The 22583-nt window shown below is 35.7% G+C and overlaps 1 protein-coding gene across 7 annotated transcripts in view; it reads left to right on the forward strand.

The window, feature by feature from the left end:
* The first annotated feature begins 15414 nt into the window (after positions 1 to 15414).
* Positions 15415 to 22583, forward strand: part of LOC132848919 (immunoglobulin superfamily member 1-like) — a 324244-nt gene continuing 317075 nt past the window's right edge. For all 7 annotated transcript variants that reach the window (XM_060875012.1, XM_060875014.1, XM_060875017.1 and 4 more), the window contains exons 1-2: positions 15415 to 15465; positions 16159 to 16200. In XM_060875012.1, coding sequence (XP_060730995.1) covers positions 15435 to 15465; positions 16159 to 16200 — 73 coding nt within the window. In that variant the 5' untranslated portion in view covers positions 15415 to 15434. The remainder of the gene's footprint in view (positions 15466 to 16158; positions 16201 to 22583) is intronic.

Raw genomic sequence — 22583 nt, forward strand, 5'->3', positions numbered from 1 at the left:
CAGCAGCTTTGTGTCAGCCAAATAAGAACACACAGTCAGCCGTGCAGCTTAGGAGACTTCTCAGGATGTTTTGCAGAAGCATGAGATCATGAGAGACCTGACAGGATGCTGACAGAAGCAGAATGATCGTTATGAGATCATACTAATAAAATGTTATAAATAGGGTTTTAGGACCAGTTATCAGTGTGCATTCACCTTGAGACAAGCTCAGTGTACTATACTCTTATTGCTTATAGAGGGTGCATCAGGAGAACAAACGCAGGCTTACACTTGGAGAGTGTTTCCTGGTTTGTTTCATCTTTGCATTTTATTTCTTTCTACTTACGCTAGAATTGTTTGACTATTTGAAGGAGATTTTGTTTGTAATTTTCTTTTCTTTTACATTACATATATTACACACATCTATTTGTATTACACTACTTTTAATAAAAACAAGGCCTCCCATTGTGAGGATCCTGAAAAGACAAAAAGGTCTAAGTCTGCCTCCTTCATCTAAAGATTCAATCAATAGAATAGGTAGAAGAACTTGGAGCAGAACCTTTGTTAGAAGACCGAGGGACTTCGAAGGATACCTGCGTTCAAGGTAAGAGCAACTCAAATTGTTGATCTTGTGTTTTCAATACTAACCCGTGCAAACTAGGACACATCCTTTATTGGGATTGTGGAAGGGTTTCCTACGCAATCCGAAAACGTGTCAATAAAGGACACGTAGGTCAGTATAATTACAGTACTTATATATATATATATATATATATATATATATATATATATATATATATATATATATATATATATAATTTTATTCATTATGTTAACATTGTGCAAAGTGTGTGTGTGTGTATGTGTGTGTGTTCTCCATATTCATTCTGGTGATGCCTAACCCTCTCTCTCTCTTATGTACTGAAAAGTGAACTGTAACAGACTTACAACAGGGTCACCATATTTGATAAGGCACTATTACAGGTTATCAAATCTGTTACCTCCCTCTATTTCACACGCAATGACTTGAATGTTCTCCATATTCACTGTAGTGATGCCTAACACTCTCTGTATTATATGCTGCAAAAGATTTGGGTCTCATTTCAACAGGAATGTCAACACCCCTACCCCCCCACCCCAATTTTACACAGAAAGCTTGCACTTTTTTGTCTCTTTATTGTTTTTTGATTTTATTTCTTTTTTAGTTAATATTGCATTATTTGTTAACTACTTTTTAAAACGTCTTCCCCAATCTCCCCATGTATCCTACATGCTGATCACGTGGGTTTGTCCAATTTCACCAGCATTCACTAATAACTTAGTGTCCACTTAATCGTCGGTCATAATCTACAAGTGATATCTGTTCCCAATGGATTTTAACATGGTTATGGAACTTAAAATGTTTCTTTTAGAGAGAGAATACCCCAAGGATGCCGATAAACATCAGCGTTACATCCTGAAACGGAAAGCCTCAAATTTCTGGAAGATCGGTAAGTAATTAGCAGAGGAGCAAAATGTAAAGGTTGTTAAGGACATTACTATGTCTATAAAATAAGCATAATTCAATCAATATAAAAGTTAATATTTTTTAGTGATTTTAACTTCCATCTGAATCTCTGCCCACTGCTGAAAATTCGACTTTGCTAATACCCTTAAAGTTACTTGAATATGTTCATTTGAGCCCTCATTTATATACTTTGAAATATCGCCCTAATCACATTGAATCTATATGTAGATTACTTGTGTGTGACTGATTAACCATTATATGTAGCTAATATGAGTAACAAAATAGTTTTGTGTCCATATTTGATTGAAATAATCATCCAAATATTAACACTTAAAATAAACAATCTTAACTTTGGCAAAGGGGGGCACGGTGGCTTAGTGGTTAGCACGTTCGCCTCACACCTCCAGGGTCGGGGTTCGATTCCTGCCTCCACCTTGTGTGTGTGGAGTTTGCATGTTCTCCCCGTGCCTCGGGGGTTTCCTCCGGGTACTCTGGTTTCCTCCCCCGGTCCAAAGACATGCATGGTAGGTTGATTGGCATCTCTGGAAAATTGTCCGTAGTGTGTGTGTGTGTGTGTGTGTGTGTGTGTGTGTGTGTGTGTGTGTGTGTGTGTGTGTATGTGTGCCCTGCGATGGGTTGGCACTCCGTCCAGGGTGTATCCTGCCTTGATGCCCGATGACGCCTGAGATAGGCACAGGCTCCCCGTGACCCGAGGTAGTTCGGATAAGCGGTAGAAGATGAATGAATGAATGAATGAACTTTGGCAAAAAGAAGTCTTTGATAATGTCTCTATGCACACTACATTATGTGACCAAAAGTATTGGAATCTCCGACGTTTCCCGCTATATGTGATTCTTCCCCGAATAGGTAGCACAAAGTTGGAGATCTTTAAATATGGCATCATTAAATTTTTCCTTCATTTCAACCAGCAGTCAAAAACATGTTCCAGCATGATAACAAAGCCAGCTATGTAATATATGACAAAGCCAGCTACATAAATATAGTCTTTACATGGTTTGGATGGTTTCTCCTGCTATAGAGCTCTATCCTTATTGAACAACTTTGGGATGAATGTGAACACTGACTGCACCCCAGGCCTCCTCACCTTCTCACCTACATCAGTACCAGACTTTACTAACCTTGTGGCTTTATGAACACAAATCTCTATATATACAGATGTGGAGAGAATTGTTGGTACCCTTCCATTAAAGAAAGAAAAACCCACAAATGTCACTGAAACAACTTGAAAAGTAATGAATCTGGCCTTGATAAAAATGATGGAACCCGTAACTTAATATTTTGATGCACATTCTTTTGAGGCAATAACTGCAATCAAGTGACTTCTGTAACTCTCAATGAGACTTCTGCACCTGTTAACAGGTATTTTGGCCCACATCTCATGAGCACTGCTCCAGCTGTCTCAGGTTTGAAGGGTGCCTTCATATTTCAGCTCTTTCCACAGATGTTCAACAGGACTTAGATTAGGGTTTAAAGAAGGCCATGTAAGAATAGTCCAATCTTTTGTTCTTTAGTGTTTCTTTGTTATTTTTAGCTGTGTGATTTGGGTCATTTTCCTGTTGAAGGACTCATGACCTGTGACTGAGACCAAGCTTTCTGACACTGGGCAGCACATTTCACTCCAGAATGACAGGATAGTCTTGAGATTTCATTGTACTCTGCACAGATTCAAAACCCCCTGTGCCAGATACAGCAAAGAACATAACCAAGCCTCCTCCATGTTTCACAGTAGGTACAGTGTTCTTTTCTTTGTATGCTTAATTTTTGCATCTATGAACATAGAGCTGATGTGACTTGTCAAAAAGTTCCAGTTTTGTCCCATCTATCTAAAGGACATTCTCCCAGAAGCTTTGTGGTTTGTCAGTATGCATTTTGGCAAATTCCAGTCTCGCTTTTTTATGATTTGCATAAAGTCCTACTTGGTTTGTGTGACAGTTTTTTGTCATGTGAATAGGTGATATTTTCTACCATTTTACTCTTTGAAGTACAATAACAAATATTATAACATGTATTTGCTATTAAAGAGCCGGTTTAAAACAGTTAATGAGTGAGTCACAGCTGAGAATGATCAATCCTTGGGCCATAAACACTGTTTGCCTATGGCACGTGTATCAACTGCCTCAAGTCGTCATTGCTTGACACATATGACAATTTCAGAGAAAGCATGGACTTTGCATTAGGTAACACACAGGGTTTTAGTAGACAATAACTGGAGAACACCTGTTGAGTCTCTAGTACTTATTGATTAGTTGTGAGTGTATTTAATTTTAATTGGTTACATTTTTCAGTCAGTTACAAAATAACTAAGCACTTTTACTCTTGACTTCTGAATTGTCCACTGATCAGTGTTGTTACTGTTCGCTAAGAAAATTCACCAGGCCTGAAAATAATTGTATGCCACGGTTACCATCATCACTCAGGGGGTCCCTTGTTTCTTGAATCGTGTATAAAACTGTTTTATTGACATTAAATGAATTTACTGGAACAACAATGTCGTTTTCAGTCTCTAACTTTAGAGGTGTGTCTTCATTAAATCCCAACGTCTCATTTTCTCTAAAAATATTGTCAACTACTAAGTTACCAGCTGCAGCACTGTTAAGAACCCCTCTCTGCCATAGTTGGAGAGGGGTCTGTCCTCCCTGTGTAGATAATCTGTGGTTGTTCCGCTGATTTCAGAACTCTGCGGCTGCCCTTTGGACTCAGTAGACAAAAGAGATGGAGTTCATTAGTGGTCAATGTTCCCTCATTTTTCCCTCATTTCCCTCATTTTCCCTCATTTTTCTTGAAGGTAAAGTGAAAGTGATGTGACATACAGCTAAGTACGGTGACCCATACTCAGAATTTGTTCTCTGCATTTAACCCATCCAAAGTGCACACACACAGCAGTGAAAACACACACACCGTGAACACACACCTGGAGCAGTGGGCAGCCATTTATTCTGCGGCACCCGGGGAGCAGTTGAGGGGGTTCGGTGCCTTGCTCAAGGGAACCTCAGTCGTGATATTGCCGGCCCGAGACTCGAACCCACAGCCTTAGGGTTAGGAGTCAAACTCTCTAACCATTAGGCCACGACTTCCCCGAATAGGTTACTGAAGTGGAATGATACATCTCTGTTCAGTTCTGCCCACAATGGTTCTATCCTCTGATTGTGGACACTGCATCCAGTAATGGCACTGCATCTATTTAACCCCCTTCTATACAGCATATACAGGGCAACCCCTATGTTCTTCATGCCATGGTCACAGAGTTTTCTTAGGGGGAGGCCAAAGTTATGCACTCCAGTGCAAAACAATTCCAACACACTTGAGGCCCTGTTGTTATTGAGGCACTGCAAATATATGATGGTCAGCCTAAAGCCATCCACACAAACATGAGCCATGGTTAATTAACCTACTGTTTTAATGATTTCCTGGCCTGATTTTTATGCACCATACTCAACCTAAACTACATTTTTTACCTCTATTGTTCCTGGTTCCATCCAGTACTTGCATTAAAAAACTGGATTTTACAAAATAAAATGAACGGTTAAATTCTACAGTGGTTTCAACACTGCATTTATGTTTAATATAAATACTGTATGACTATGAAAAGTCTTAGGCCACGTTCACACTGCAGGTAAAAGTGGCCCAAATCTGATTTTTTTGGGGTCAAGTGACCAGGTCAGACTTCTTCAGGAGTAGTGTGAACACTCAAATCTTGCCCAAATCTGATTTTTTCCAATGTGGCCGCAGTGTGAACAACCAAGGCGGATTTGATGCGACTTTTACGTCAATCTACATCGACATTCGTCACAATTATGTGCCGGGGAGTACGCACACAAATGTGACTACGCCTACAAAATGGATCAAATAATCAAAAGTTGCCCTCGACATTTGAAAAATTTCAAAACACTGCATCTCTGTGCTGCCATTACACAAACATTTAGAAAGAAAAGTGAAAATCCTTACTTCCTACATAACCTCGCCAACTTTAGCGCAATGGCGTGCTGCGTGTGACATCATTGTTATTGTTCGTTTGTGCATGCGGGTCAGTTCGAAACAGCAAACAGTTCACACTGGTATCTGATATACAGTAGGCCACATTTTAAAAGGTAATGTGAACAGCCAAACAAAAAAATCAGATCTGAGCAAAATATCCGAATTCAGCATTAAGTCTTGCAGTGTGAACACGGCTTTTGAGTACATTAACAGTTTGTGCCTTCATATCTCGATAAAATAGTGTATTAAAACAATACCATAATCGATTGGGAGTTTGAACATGGTATATTCTTCGTCGGATTGCACGGTGGCGGGGGAAGGCCTGTCCAATTGGGTCAAGCTTTTGCAGGCAGTGTCTCACACACCAGCATTGTATTCTGCTGTGGCGTGATCTTAGGCCTCCTAATACATACGTTTCACCTGCGTTTGGAGTGGTTTGAAGGGTTTTGCTGATAAGCTCTTTCAAGTCCTCATCAGACATTCTTGTATAGACCAGTGGTCCAATTTCAAGTTTCTGTCTATGCCTGTACAGTGTCGTCCTGCTGATTCCAAAGCATTCAGCTATTCTTTGCCAAATCATTCCAAGAGACAAACAATGAGTAATATAGTATCATGTAGCATGTTGTACTGAGGATGACCATTTCTGATTGTTGGTGTAGTCTTGAATTAAACATAGCCCTTTGTCTCACTCTCATTAATCTTGAGTTTTCATAATGCATATAGTGCACTAAAACATCTTGATGGTTTCTCCCTTCTGACTGCTGGGTAATTGAGAGAAAGGAAGAAACCAGGGCTCTCAAGTTTTGAAGACAGGCAAGCGTTACATCAAATATGTAAAAAAAAAACAATAATGGGGAAGTTGTTGTGTTTGGTAAGGATCACTGACCGCAATTTAACCAAATACAAAGTATTTGTTTAATTTCCATTTATTCATTTGTGTGTGTGTCAAAGAGAGAGAGAGAGAGAGAGATAGAGAGAGAGAGAGAGAGAGAGAGAGAGAGAGATTATGACTGGTGTTGTTTATTGTTAGTGTTTGTTGCCTTTTTTGGACTCCTTTATCATTTGTAATGTTGTTCCCATTTAAAACAGTTCAGCTCAAGCCCAGCCATCTTTAGGGTCATGATTGAGGACAATGTCCTGTCCAGAGACAAGCTGTTTCGTGTTGAGGTTTTGTTCAAACCGACCATCGAAAATACTCTCTCTAATGGATTTTTTTTTATTGGTTGTTGCATTAAATTTTACCCAGATAGTGCTATTTTCTGATTGGCTATTGTGTAGCCTCTTTTTTGATTGGCTGATAATTGTCAGGCTTAGACTAAGAACTCCAGGGGAGACGTGCTTGATTCTTGCCCAGTTCCATAGAGACAGCGTCTCTTGGGTGCTGCGGCATATTAAATATATGATAATATATGATAGTCAAAAGGCTTTTCTGTATTAGAAATACGATGTGTGGCGATAGAGCGTGACAAAAGACCCAAATGCGTGACTCTTGACAGCCCTGAAGAAACTGTCCTTGTGTATCCATTAAGCTCACGGTATAATGTGTCGCAAATCATGCTCTCATGTCTTATAGTGTCAGATTCTCTTATAATGTTATGAACAAATCACACTGTATTAGTGAAAAAAACACAAATGCCCTCCTCATTACCATTTACCTTCACAAACAAAAACTGACCTTGAAAATGATGGCAAATAAGTAGGAAAATCATGGTCACTTCTGTTCCAACGAAACTGTAAAATTGACTGTCCTTGAAAATGCTGTTGCTAAAAATGCTCCTTGTAGCTCCAACTTTGTACTATATGCTACACACTCTGTTTTTTAGGCCGTAAGCCAATCAGTGATTTAATCTGTCTTCCTGTTTGATCAAACTAACTAATTTGTCTCTAAGTAATTATATTCTCTCTCACTTGCACTGTCATTCTGTGCGAGGGTATGATAGGGTCTATGCACTGATGAATGCACTGTAAAAAATGTCCGTAGTTTTAACGGTGAAAAACTGTAAAGTAGCAACGGGAAAAAAATGTAAATTATGAAATGTGAAATTACCGTTAAATTAACAGTTACAGTAAATACTGTTAATGTAAATACAAGAATATGTTGTTAATTTTGCATTCTTACTTTGTAATAACTGCATTAAAAGCCAATTAAAACAACAGTAAAGTACACTAAAACAATAAAATAAATGGCAGTAGATTTAAAGGTGAATGATTGAAAAGCAGCAACGGTAAAAAAACTGTACTATAAAAAAACTATAAAATATGAAATTACCGTGGAATGAACAGTTAAATACTATTAATGTAAATACAAGAAAATATGATATTTTTGCATTATTTATTTGTTAAAACCTCAGTTAAATCTCTTAAATCAACAGTAAAACACCCAAAAATAAATAAGCTATTTGGCTAATTACTGTTTGCCTCAGATGCACACTGCCAGAGAAGTTTTTGCAACAATACAACAATTTGTGTATGAAAATAAAATATTTGAAACTTGACAATACATGACCGGTTGGTTTTCAATGACGCCTATTCAGAGTATAATGTTATAGAGGTCTCTCTCTCTCTCTCTCTCTCTCTCTCTCTCTCTCTATTCATATATATATATATATATATATATATATATATATATATATATATATATATATATATATATATTCATATTGCATACTATGTACCCGTGAAAGTACATTGAATTCAGATTTTGGGAGGAAGTGCATTTCAATGCACCTGCCTGAAAAGAAACTTTGCTGATGTACTTTGTGATTGCTCAGATGCCCAAATACTGAAGTGCAGGAATTTCTCTCAAGACATCCCAAACCTCCAGCTACTGCTCTATCAGGATGCCTTTGAGGTGGTTAACCCTTTAGGGTTTGCACGAAAAAAAACCCAAAAAGTTTGGCTGTATATCTTTCTCTTGTCAATTTGCCAGTTCATCTCAGGTCAAACACAGAACATATGCAGTTGGTTATGCTGTGCAGAGAAAAAGACTTCAAAGACTTTGGCCATGAAAGTGTTTTCTCAGAGTTAGTAACAGACCTGAAAGACCTTGAGGAAAATGGAATTGCTTTGTCAGATCAATCTATTATAAAAGGCATACTTTACTGCATTTCTGGAGACAATTTGGGATCCCACTGCATTGGTGGATTCACTGAAAATTTTAGTCAGTCAAGATATTTTTGCAGGTACTGTCTAATTACTAAAGAAGAATTTCAGAGTGTTGACCCAAATTTTTGTGGTCTGCTGCGCACTGTTGAAAACTACAGTGCTGCTGTTAACCAATTACAGACTGAAAATGAAACAGTTCAAGGCATTAAGTTTGATTCAGTTTTCAACTCTTTGAAGAACTTTAAAGTTTCCCTGCTGAAAAATCCAGCATAAACCAGCATCAATTCCATGCTGGTCCAGGATGGTTTTTCTGGTTCGTGCTGGTATAATGCTGGTCAGTGCTGGTATAGATGGGTGGCCAGCATAGTCATAGTGTTACAGTATCAAGCAAAACGGGGCTGGCGTAGCTGGTTAACCAGTATGATCTTGCTGGAATGAGCTTTATGGGAACAACCTTTATTTTTGCTTGTGTATGTTTCTATGTAACACATTAATATAATATTAAAACGCAATATATTGGAATATATTTAATTATAAGTGTGTTATTTCTTTTGCTCCCTCTTTTGAATAAAGAACTGAAAAAACAAAGCTCAAAAAGCTTTGAATAACAAAGAATAAAAACATTTAAAAATCGTTCGTTAGGGATTAAAGTGTCTCCACAAATTAAATATAGTAATACCAACAAATGTTGACTTCCCGGGCTCCATGAGGGAAGCAGCATATAAATAAGAAGTAGTTAAGTTGTTTGTCTGTTTTTTTAGTAAAGGGGTAATGTGAAGAGATATTATCCAACATCAGCGTTGCTATGCAACCTTTAAAGCAACTATGTTCACGAAGGTAAATGTAGTTCCTGCACTTTCCAAAAATAAATCTCGCAATGTTTTCGACTACATTATATCCCTTACAGTGTTTATCGAAATTAGTATAAGTGCACGTGTTCCAGATCATCATGTTTTTGCCACCGTAATTAGGATTTTGTTTTGGGGTAAATAAAAAGCTTCCGCTTCTAAAGGTGAAAAAAAAGGCTATCATATACAGTATACTGCATTTTTTATAAGCAGTCAAAACAGACAAGGTCAAGTTGACTCAGCGCTCCTAATTTGTATAGGAGGACAATAGGAGGGTTAAACTGAACACTCTCAGAAACTAAAAGTATATCCAGCTACACATTTCCTCCATTGAATTGGTATTCTTAAGGGTACACATTGTGTACCTTTATTGTATTTTTACATCGCAATATAAATGAATTGCACCTCTTTTAGAACATAAATTTAAAGGTAAACTACTTTTATCCTCCCAAGATAATAATAATAAAAAAAAAACAAAAAAAAACACTTTTTCATTTTATGTTGCATTTTCTTTTTGTACAGTCTGAGGATAGCTGGCTAAAAAATAAATACGCATTTCTTAAGTTTTTGCATCTTTGACATGATATAATATTTTCTGCTAGTTAATGATAATTACAAGCTCATGTTTTGTATATGATATTGAAAACAAGAGTAAACTGAATGCTATTATGTGCTTGAAAAATCTTGACAAAGTTTCTAATAACAGCTACATGGGCATATACGTGATATGAATATGTCTGCTGTCAAAATACAACATTTAGTTGTGCTCTTTGATAAAATCTATTGCTGTAGGGTGATAATAGATGAAACAGATTAAATATACACTCATACTTTTATTTTTTTTTACAATGGAAGACTTATAACCAAACCTTTCAGTTTCAGTTAATATATTTTTTTTCTTCTGCTAATAGAATTAAGCACTGACTTCTCTGTAACTGGCTATATTGCAGGAGATGATGTCTAAGCTGGCATGTTATATATTTTATTTTACTTGCTCTATATCTGTGCTGGTGCAGATAAAACTATTTACAGCCTGTAAATGTAACTCATTAATTTCAGGTTACATTCTTCTCAACAACTTAGTATGCAATGCACAGAATCATTCTCATTTTATTAAAAAAATAAGTAGTAAAAAAGATGCATAACATGAGAAAGTGTGCTGCCAGTTTTTGTTTAGAACAACAACAACAAAAATGAAGTTAATAAGAAAATGAAAAGAATTGACTGATTTCCCAGCCAGGTCACAGTGACAGGACAGGACAGTGTGGGCAGTCTGAGATGCTATGCTGATGTCCCAAGTTACTGTATGCTTCCAGTCGGTTATATCTTTCAGCAACATAATTTATCATATCATCTCTACGCTGACGATACTCAATTCTATTGTCCTGTTAAAAACAGTAACTTCTCTATGTCCACTCTGTTTGCTTGTCTTCAGGACATTAAGTGCTGGCTGGATCTGAATTTTCTACAGTTAAATAATGACAAAACCGAAATAATAGTTTTTGGTCCAACAACTGTGTCTTCTGGTCTTATAAAGCAGCTTGGCCCTTTGTCTGCAAATGTATGTGATCATATTAGAAACCTTGGTGTTGTTTTTGATCCTATGTTGTCCTTTGATAAACAGATTAGTACTGTTGTGAAAAGCAGCTTTTTTCAGTTAAGATCAATTGCTAAAATCAAGAAGATGCTTTCTATGAAGGACCTTCAAACTATAATTCATGCTTTTATAACTTTGAGATTGGATTACTGCAACTCTCTTTATTTTGGCTTGCCTAAATCATCTCTGGACCATTTAGAACTGGTACAAAATGCGGCAGCGAGATTACTGACTGGCACCAAAAAAAAATTGGCACATTACCCCAATACTTGCCTCATTACACTGGCTCCTGCTTAAGTTCTGTATTAATTTTAAGATTTTACTTTATGTTTTTAAAGCTTTACATGGTTGTGCTCCCCAGTATATTTGTGACCTCCTCACTCCGTACCCTACCCCTAGATCTCTTTGGTCTTCTAATCAATTCCTTCTCTCTGTACCTCTTGCACATTTTAAAACTAAGGGCAATTGAGCTTTTGCTATGGCATCTCCAAAGTTGTGGAACAATCTCCCTCTTCATTTAAGATCTGCTACCACTGTTTCATTGTTTAAATCTGCTTTAAAACCCCACTTTTATTCTGAGTGTTTTAACTCTGTTTGAATGTGTAGAATTTTATGTGTTTTCTGTTGGTTTGTTTTGGATTGTGTTTTACTTTTGCACTGTTCTTGTTTGTTTTTATTTGATGTACAGCACTTTGGCTGCAACGGCTGTTGTTTTTAAATGTGCTTTATAAATTAATAAACTAAACTAAACTAAAGATAACACAAGTAAACACAACATGCAGTTTTTAAATGAAGGTTTTTATTATTATGGGAAAACAAAATCTAAACCCACATGGCTCTGTGAAAAAGTGCTTGCCCCCTGAAACTAATAACTGTTTGGACAGCTTTTGTGATAACTTGCAATGAGTCTGTTACAGCACTGTGGGGGAATTTTGGTCCACTCAGCTTTGCAGAATTGTTGTAATTCAGGCACATTGAGGGTTTTTGAGCAAGAACTGCCTTTTTAAGGTCATGCCACAGCATCTCAATAGGATTCAGGTCGGGACTTTGACTAGGCCACTCCAAAGTCTTCATTTTGTTTTTCTTCAACCATTCAGAGGTGGACTTGATGGTGTGTTTTGGATCATTGTCCTTCTGCAGAACCCAACTTTGCTTCAGCTTGAGTTATACAGTATGAGCAGAAAACAACAGTCCAGGAAGTGAAACTATACAACAACACTTTTCTTCCCTATTACAGATTTAAATACATTGCATATGCACTGTGTAGAAAAACATGAAGCAGGGTATTTTGCACAGTTATAGCTCACAATCTGTATACATGAAGTGCAAAACTGATGACATACAGTCTACTTAAGGGATAAACCCCTCTTTATTACGTTTGCAAAAGGCTCACAATACATCTACATAAACAAAAATATGATAAATTAGTAAAGTTATGCAAACATAAACATAACAGTTTTTTTTTTAAAAAAACATTTAAGCTACAAACAAAATAAAAGCAGGAATTGTGATATTTATAAAAGAAAATGCATGTACGTATGTACAGTATGTATGCATATGTATGTATGTACACTCAAAAAAATGATATGTTGGATTTAATTAACTTTTTGTCAACAGGTTCCACGTAACTGTGTACTGTTGATTTTAAGTAACATTATTTCAGTAAACTTAATTTTTTTATATAAAGTTAATGTAATCTTGTTTAGTTGAATCAGATTAACAATCTTGTTTTTATTTTAAAATATTAACTCAATTAAGTTCAACTGAATTATATATACTTTTACATTCAACCAAAATAAAAATCAGTTTTTTGATTTGCATTACTTTATTTAGTCAGTGCATTTTTAAATTTTATACATTTGTAACAGATTTGTACAACATCTGTACACTGTGAACACTGTCTCACTGTTTTCTCCTATTGCAATTTAAACATACTGTAGCGTTTAAGTCTTTTCTCTTACAATTTTAAGTAAAACAAATACACTATAAATGCACTTAATACATTCAAGAACCTTTTATAAATGTCCAACAAAAAATTATTTGTTCAAAATCTGTATCTTTAAAACTGCTTTCCGTTTTCTTATTATTAAAAGCACACTGTAAAATACAAAAAAATAAAAGAATTGCCTATAAATGAAATTAGGTGGGTGAAAAGTCTCTCTTGCAGTCTGTGCCTCCTTTAAATTGAAAAAAAAAAATAAAGCATTTATTTAAAATAAGAGCAATAATGAAAAAAGTGTAACATTGTCAGACCTAGAACAAATGTACTGTAACACGCCAACAGTGTAACATCATTGAGGAAACATAAGTACCACCTCTTGAAACTTACATCAAGTTAATACTTAAAAAAGAAGTTTATTTTTCAGGACATGGACCTTGGTTATATAAATGTATATCTGAAGTCTTGCGGGTAGGCCAAGTTTAGACCACATAAATTAGACCACAGTTTTAGTGTAGAAATCAAGAGTGAGCACATCAAACTTCTGAAACAGCAAAATATGACTCTAAATTACACAAAAGCCACAATATGCTCCTGTCCTACCTAATAATCTGTTTTTGTTCTCTGTTGAGCTGTAAATACAGTCCTACTGCTGATCCTAACACACTTTTACTGCTGTGGCTCCACTCACCCTTGGACCTACTGGTCTGCTGTTGATGTTCTATGATCGCTCTGCTTCTCCTGGCTTTCTGCATTATGACTCACCTCCTGCTGCTGTGGATAATCTCATCTGTATATCTTATCTGAAAACCACACAAACTTCAAATTAGCTAATGCCAGTCAAATCACATAATTAGTAGCAGAATGCCAAAGTAACATTTAACAAGTTTATTATTTCAAATTAAAAACTTAATACAAAATTATTGATCAAATCTGTGACTGCTGAGTTAGATCTGGAAAACGGTGAAATCTGAACCCTCAGCGAAAAGGGTCTGGTTAAAACATGAAATATTATTTTGGTTTGGTTTCTGTTCGAGATGAGCAGTGTGGTTTTAACCAGTGAGAAATGAGGAACTGCTGTCATTCACATTCTCAGTAAAGCCAAAATTAAAATCGCAACTCCTGCATTTTCCTACTAATGCTAGTTTCTGTGGTATGTGCCATGGTTTTCGAGAAGCTTTTATTGCCATATCAACCATATGTAACTGATGCAGTACATTGTCAAAGAAACAACATTTCTCCAGGACTATAGTGCTACATAAACAATATAGAGCTAAGAACTTAAAGTATGCATACTGTGTATATATAGTTTATAAAGTTCATATAGTTTATTGTATATAGTTTATACTTTTTATTTTTCTACCTCCTTTTGGTTCTATTTTTATCCTTAATTCCATTCCTTTCTATGCTTGAATCCTACAGACGTAAAAAGCATTTTACTGCATGTCGTACTCTGTATGTACTATGTATGTGACAAATAAAATTTGATTTGATTTGATTATTTTGTACAGTACATTTTGCAAAAATATTGGGATGTAACAAGAGGTTTCTTGCAAACATATTTACGCTTATGTTATAGCAGCAGATGGATGAGGTAAATTTTTTTTTTGCAAAACAGCAATTGAATTAATGTGCAGGTGTGTGTGTGTGTGTGTGTGTGTGTGTGTTTGTTTTTCAGAAACAGTCACTATAAGACTACCAGTACTCAATGAAGTGAGTTAATAAGAATAGAGGAACATAACGTTAGATGTCAGTGTAGCCTCTACAGAATTTTAGCTTAAATTATGACATTTATTGAGGAATTATGGTCTTAAATGATACATTATTACTTGCTGCCACAAACATGCCCCTAAACACAAAGAGCTCAGTATAGAAATAACAATATTATTTCAGGAACAAGTTCAATAACTAGATCGTCCGTTCCTGCACTTTGACCTCTGCCTTAAATTATGATAAAGCTCGTTTTTATTAAAAAATACATCATTCACTCACCTGTTTCCTGTCTCATCAGAAACGGACAGATATAACACATAGACAACAACATTCAGAGCATTTGACCATAAAACAATATATTTGGTCCCTCAGAGAAAGTTTAAAACTCATGTCTCATTTCAGGCCCTGGGCTCACAGCTCTAACAGTAAAACTGATGATCTGTATTAAAAAAACACACACAGCAGTTTTTTTCCTGTTCACTTACATGCTGACCAGTTGCTGTTATTAATGTTACCAAAACCAAGACTTTTTAGTCCCAGAAACCACAACATCTCTCTTTCTCTCTCTCTCTCTCTCTCTGACACTCTGTCTCTCTCTCTCTCTCTCTCTCTCTCTCTCTCTCTCTCTCTCTCTCTCTCTCTCTCTCTCTCTCCCTCCCTCTGTCTCTGAAGTGTGAAAGGTTTAAAAGTACAGGAAGTGTTGAGGCATTAACACAGACTTGTCGTTCAGTCAGTCATCAGTTGGACAGGATGGAGCTCCGTCCACTCTGTGTGATGTTCTGTGAGTAAATGTTTTCTGTGAGTCTTCATTAGTGGTGAATGAAGTTTTGTTTTAACCAAATGATTGTTTGAACAAACCTAATTTCATCTTCTGTGCGATTATTTTATTTGTCTATAGCTAAAGTCTGATATTGAATTTAATGTGAAATTGTATGTTTAGCTTTGAACCAATTGATTTAATTTTTGTAACAAACACTGTTTTCAGTAATTGTATCCTGGTGTCTCTCACATGTGCAGAACATTACAGCTGATTATTTTAACTGCTGTTATACATTCATACACTGTATTTGTTTAGATCTTTTCTGCACTCCGTAAAAAGAATAACGTTGATCTTGTAGATGTACAATGTGGGAGGAGACTGTGCCAAGCAAAGAGGAAATCAAGTGTCAGTTTCTAAATGAATGATATTTATATTAATAGCCATGACACTGGGTTTAACAACAGAACAGACTGGATGCTGTTTTTAATATATCTGTTTGGGGTTTAAGCAAACAGGAATCAAACAGTACAAGAATTAATAAAATAATCTACTTTTGAATAGTAACAGTAAACCTCCTTCATAGTGAGCCACATCACACCACATCACACCACACTGCTGTTCATTATTTTATTATCATCATAATAACTGCACACTAACAAGTGTTTTAGCTCTAAATGAACCTTAACTAATGTCTGTTTCTCTCTCTACCTTTAGTGCTGACTGAACTCATCCTCTGTACACAAACAGGTGATTTAGGTACGTTTCATTTATTAACCTTTTTTATTAATTCAAATAATTTAATAACAAGTGACACATGTAATGTTAAACTGAGACCAGTGGAATGTAATGAATCTTTCTGATGTGTCAAAGACTCAGTGGTGTTGTGAGGGTGGGGCTTCGGGGGCTTAAGCCCCTCATGTACTGTCAAAAGTCCCTGGTCTTTTGAGGACTGTAAACGTTTTACACCACAAATAAAGTACAAGATTTACAAGTGCAATAAACCCGTATGTCCGTTAGCGCTTATTTTACACGTTCATTCCGCTATGCGCTGTTTTTAAACTTAGGTGTCGAGCTGTTAAACACAACAGTTCCTATTCTGGTCAGCAGGTGGCACTGTTGTTAGTATATGGCCATTGGTCAGTCGTCACTCATTCATTCATTCATTCATTAATTCATTCATTCACTTATTTAGTCAGTAAAAGAGCTGGTGAGGTAATAATGCAAATGTTCTGAAAATTGAACAGTTTTAATGTCAGTTTGTAAGCTTGTAATTCTGATAAAATTAAATAACTTTAATCAATTAAATGTATTTTTACATCATAAATACATTACAGTTTTTTACAATGGCTATGACAGTTTTTTTCAATACATTTAACAAGTTTCCTAAACTCTTAACGCACCAACACACCTAAAACACACAATTGGCAAAACGGTCAATTTCATGCTCAAAATCACACATTGTAAACTAAACCCCAAAACTAATTTTCAAAATACAATAATAAACTAACACAATACACTATGTCTAACAAAACACTGCAGACATGTTTCAAAATCAAATAATTATTCAAAACACTAACACATGTTATCTTCCAACAGGAACATTTAGTCAATCATAACACAATGACAAAAAAACACTATCATCAGCTGAAATTACAGAAACTGCATTATTTTATGTGTCAGGTCTGCCCTTATACAATAGACAGTATATTGTATTGATTGGGTTTTGCACTGTAGTTTCTTTTGAAGCCTCTCTAAATTTTTGTTTTGTTGGGTTTAGTAAATGCATGCATTTTGTTTCTTTTGCTGCAGAAATTCAATACAAAAAATGAATGACCATCTCAGAGTAGCTTTATAAAATGTACAGTTTATGTAAAAAAAAAAAGAAATACAGACACAGAATTGCTGCAGTAAAGACTTTATTTGCAAAATGACATTACTGCAAGATATACAAACAGAAAAAGCACCGGAATTATAATAGAAAAACAAAGTAATCTTCTAATCTGCCCGGACTTCTGCATTTGGCCACATGTTCTCATCCACATCACACCTGACATCTTCTCTGGCAAGGCATCGTGGGAATGATAGCTCGTGGTTTATGACATGGTCAATGATAGTAGCTCTTATTTGATCAGTTACCCTAGCTCTGGTCCTTCTTTGAGCGCCACCACGCATTCTAACTCCTCTCCCTTGTCTTGGTACTCGTCTTCCTCTCCCTTGTGCAGACGTTTTTTCTTTCTTTCTTTCTTTCTTTCTTTCTTTCTTTCTTTCTTTCTTTCTTTCTGTTGCTCTATATTGTTCCTATTCCACACAAGATCAGCCCAAAAACTCTAAAAGAGTCCTCTTTTAGAACATACGATCATGCGATTGAAAAAACCTCAACACCTGAGTGTGGTTCCTACATGGGAATCAGCTGTGATTTATATACAGTATTTGCATAACTGCAATAAGCTGTTTCTCATTAGCAATGGAATAAAATACAGGGAATATATTTGTGTTTCAATTCACAATATGAACAGCTGTTGACTTTGACTTTAGTCTATATAAGTTATGTTTAGAACATGATGTTATCTGTTCTGACATACAGTGTTTGTAAATTTGCATTTGTAAATTTGACTGTAAAATTACATTGTTTTAGTCTTGGTTGAGCTTGTGTGTAAAAGAAGTTCAAGCATTTTAAATTTGTGTTAACTGTATGCATTTTGTATCAAAGCAACAAGAAATGTGTTAATTGTATAGCCTACAAATACGGATGTTGTGCTAACCGTGTTAAGAGTTTAGGAAACTTGTTAAATGTATTGAAAAAACTGTCATACACTTTTGTTATTTGTTTAGTTAGTTTAGGAGATAGGGCAATGAAAGAAATTAAAGTTTGTAATAAATAAATTAATTTGTTTTTAACCTTTATTTTTGGTGGATCAAGCATCAAACATCAGCCTGTCTGTCTTCTCAGTGATGTTGCACTGCACTACAATATAGAACTTGTGCAGAAGAAATATTTGTGGTAAAACATTATCTAGTGAAAAAGAAGGAGGAAGGTAGCATTCCAGATATTCTCACTGTATATCGCCTGCTGTGACATGTTTCCCTCTCTCCAAAAACTTCTGCAGGTTGCACTAACACTTCCTGTCAGCAGCTGTACATGTGAAGGATCATTTAGTGCCCTCATATTTCTGCACACATGGTTGAGGTGTAACATGGTTCAGGAAAGACTCCACAGCCTTGCCGTCTTGTCAATTGAAAAATAATCTTAATTTAATTAATTTAATTAAGCCTGGAAGAGTAATCAACAGCTTTGCTACACTCAAGTCAAGAAGACACACACTGAGTCATCCACTCACTCACTCACTCACTCACTCACTCATCTTCTACCGCTTATCCGAACTACCTCGGGTCACGGGGAGCCTGTGCCTATCTCAGGCGTCATCGGGCATCAAGGCAGGATACACCCTGGACGGAGTGCCAACCCATCGCAGGGCACACACACTCTCATTTGAGTCATCCACTTAAAATGAAATTGGCTGTAAAATAAAATAAAACAAAACTGAGACAAAAAGACAGACATAACTATAGACAAAGGACACATGAGACAGCACAGTGTATTTTTTATACTGTTTGAATTTCTTTTTAAATGTTTTAACATATAGTAGTGTACCATATTGTTGATTTGGTATCTCTAATTACATATTAAATGTCCTTGATGTTTTGAAAATCATTTTCTGTTGTCTTAGTGAGTCATAGTCTCAGGGGCATAAGCCCCCCATCCCTTTTTACCATATATATCTTTCAGAGAGAGATATCTGTATGTTTGTGTGTGTGTGTGTGTGTGTGTGTGTGTGTGATCAATTTTATTGAATATTTAGAAAAAAGTAGTAAATGCATGGAAATGATTTGACCCATCATAAATGCCATGTTCATGAATGTCATTAAAATGTTTTTGTGCAGCTAGTTCCAGATGAAATCTAATAAAATCCCTGTCTCAGTGAGAGCACTGCTGTCCTCTTGTTTAGTCTTAGAGGATATTCACACCTGACTAGTTTGAAGCATTTTGTCGCATTTTCTCCTTTGGTTCGGTTCATTAGCAAAATATGAAAACAGAAATTGTGCTTGTATCAACATCAAAACAGGTTGCAAAAGAACTCTGGAACATTTTATTGTGGTGAGAAAACAATCCAACCTAACAGACCTGTGTCACTTTACCCAGCATGTTTGGTTAGCTACCAGCAGGCATCATAAATAGTGGGTTATTGTATCTGGTAGATCTTCAGTGACAAAGAATTCTGTGCAAGAGCTTCTGATCTTCTCTCTATCTGAACTCTTACTTTCATTGCTCTGACATTATGCTTTGTACTGTAACCATTCTGAGTAGTACAGGAGGTTATACATTGCACCAGGATGACAAAACATGTCTTCTGAGCTCTGACCTCATGTCTGGAGTTATCAGCAAATTAAACTGAAATTATATATTGACAATCTAATCTGTGTGCATTTCCATCCAGTACATTTGTAAAAAGACGATCAAATCAAATATCAAACATCAAGTAATTTAAACAAATCAATAAAGGACAACAAAGTAGAGCATCAAATAAATAATGTTTTTGGCTTTATGTAGTATTCAGTTTCCAGTATAGACATCCTTCTTTTCAGTGACTTTCATGATCCTCTCATCCATAGAAATAGTGTCTTTATTTGTTCATGTTTATTTTAGCTGAAACAGACACCACAGCCTCCCAGATACTGTTCAGAGATCTATATTATTTTCCCTCACTGTAAATCTCACACTTGAGAAGTGCGCAGTTGGGTTTAAATCAGGTGAGGAAGAGGAACAGGTCATTATTCTGTCATCTTTGAAGCCTTTCCTGACAAACCATACAGCTGAGTACTTGGATACATGTGATGGATTATATGTGCATTAATGATGTTTTTATTAAAAGTGTAAATAAGCAGGTGATTAAAGTAGATTGGGAAATACAGAATGTTAATTAGACCTCCTAGTGAGAATGATGAGATCTCGAATTAGTGTAATGTGTTCATATTAAATTAATGATGTACTTTTGTGTTTTGGTGCAAACACATTTATCTATTTTAAGGCAAAACACAAAGTTTTAAAAACAAAACAAATTGTTAATGTTCCCACTATGTCTACAAGTAAATAGATTATCTGTAGATTTGCATTTTGTTGTTTTATTAGAGACAGATTAGAACCCGGGGGGTATGGTAGATTATTGGTTAGCACGTTCACCTCACACCTCCAGGGTTGGGGTTCGATTCCCGCCTCCACCTGTACTCCTCTCTTGTCTTCTTTGCACTCTCACTCTTTCTCTCCTCGAGGTGAGAGCATCTGGTTTAAAAAAAATTATAAAATACCAATTAATCATTTATATTTTCTAGAAAATGATCACTTAGAAATGAACATCTTTAATAAAAAAAAAAAGATTTTACATTTTTATATTTTAAGCATTTATTAATTGACCAATAACTGTTTGTTTATTTATTTATTTATTTATTTATTTATTTGTTTGTTTGTTTGTTTGTTTGTTTGTTTGTTTGTTCATTTATTTGTTCATTTATTTATTTATTTCAACTTTCTTATGCATTTCTAACTGGGCTACAAATAGAAGAAAAGGCTACACTAGTAAAGTAACATAATATTAAGAAAAGATGTCAGGGACAGAAGACGATGGAGGCAGATATAATGTAAAATCACAGTTTATTGAGAAGTAGATGTGAATGAAATGAGTAATAGTGGATAAGTCCAGGTGAAGTTCCAACACACACACGCCGGGTCACAGGTTGCAAACCAACGATACCTAGATCCTTCGGTGGACGAAGAACTCGGGAAACTACTGGTAAAAAAAGATAGAGTGAGGTTAGTAGATACAGCATATAGTTGTAGCTAGCATTTACGAGACTGGACAGTGCGTGTGTGTTTGAGAGCGTCTTTTATGTGGTGAGGTAATGAGGGGTGCAAGGTGACGGTGATTAGTACAGTAGACCTAGTTATTGTTTTTCTAAGATCAGTACCATTTTAAATCTGATTAGTGCAGTAAAGATTACATTACTGCTGAACTGTGTGTTTCATCTCTAACAGAAAACCCTAAAACTGGACTCCCAACATTATAAGATGTGTAAAAGTGTAAATATAATAGGTTCAATTCAGTGGGAGTGTTTGTTAGAAATGACACGACTTCATTCATGTATCATTTCATCATATAAAGTGTGAGATCAAACTCCAACAGAGAGTTTTATTGCTCATTTCATTTACACTGTATTTAACCAGGTAAAGTCTTGTTGAGATTAAAGATCCCTTTTCAAGAGAGACCTGGGCAAGAAAGCAGCATGCCAAATTTCAATAAGCAAAACAGACAAGCAGCTATATAATATATAATAATTAGCATAGCATCATAGCCTCCCAAAAATATTTTCCATATTTTCACAACATTTCTATATTTGGAACAGCTCAGTGTTCATGTTAATTGTGATCGTCTTAAACACAAAACGTAGAGAGAGGAAAAATGAAGGGATATGACGGCTGTTTGAATGGATTCATTAAACAAATCACAGCTCTGGTTAAATGATGCATTGATGGATTATATGTGCATTAAAATATGTATTTATACAGAATGTTAGATCTCCTGTAGAGAATGCTGAGATCTCTTGTGTAATGTGTTCATATAATTACAATGATGTACATTTATGTGTTTGTTTGTTTGTTGTAAGGTGGCAACGCAATTATTTTTAAGCAAAACTCAAAGTTTTAAATACATGTTTAATGTTTCCACTATGTCTTCCAGTAAATAGATGTTCATGTTCTGTTTTATTTATTTTTTTATACAAAATAATCCTTACTCTATACATCTATAACAATAAATTACTGTAGAGAGAGATTAGAGACCTGCATCATCACACTGCACTTATTATCTCACTTATGACCCTCACTTCCAGATGTTTAGCTTCATTACAATGACAGCAATAATGTGAAATAAAGTGATTAGTGTAGTAAAGACTACTTCACATTCTGACCTGTTTCATTTCTAACAGAAAAACCTAAACTTCAACTCACATCAAATATTAAAGGAGCTGTACTGAGAGGAAACTCAGTGAATCTGTCCTGTACACTGACACCAAAGTCTGCTGGATGG

The sequence above is a fragment of the Tachysurus vachellii genome, chromosome 7, assembly GCF_030014155.1.
Source record: "Tachysurus vachellii isolate PV-2020 chromosome 7, HZAU_Pvac_v1, whole genome shotgun sequence".
Lineage (NCBI taxonomy): Eukaryota > Metazoa > Chordata > Actinopteri > Siluriformes > Bagridae > Tachysurus > Tachysurus vachellii.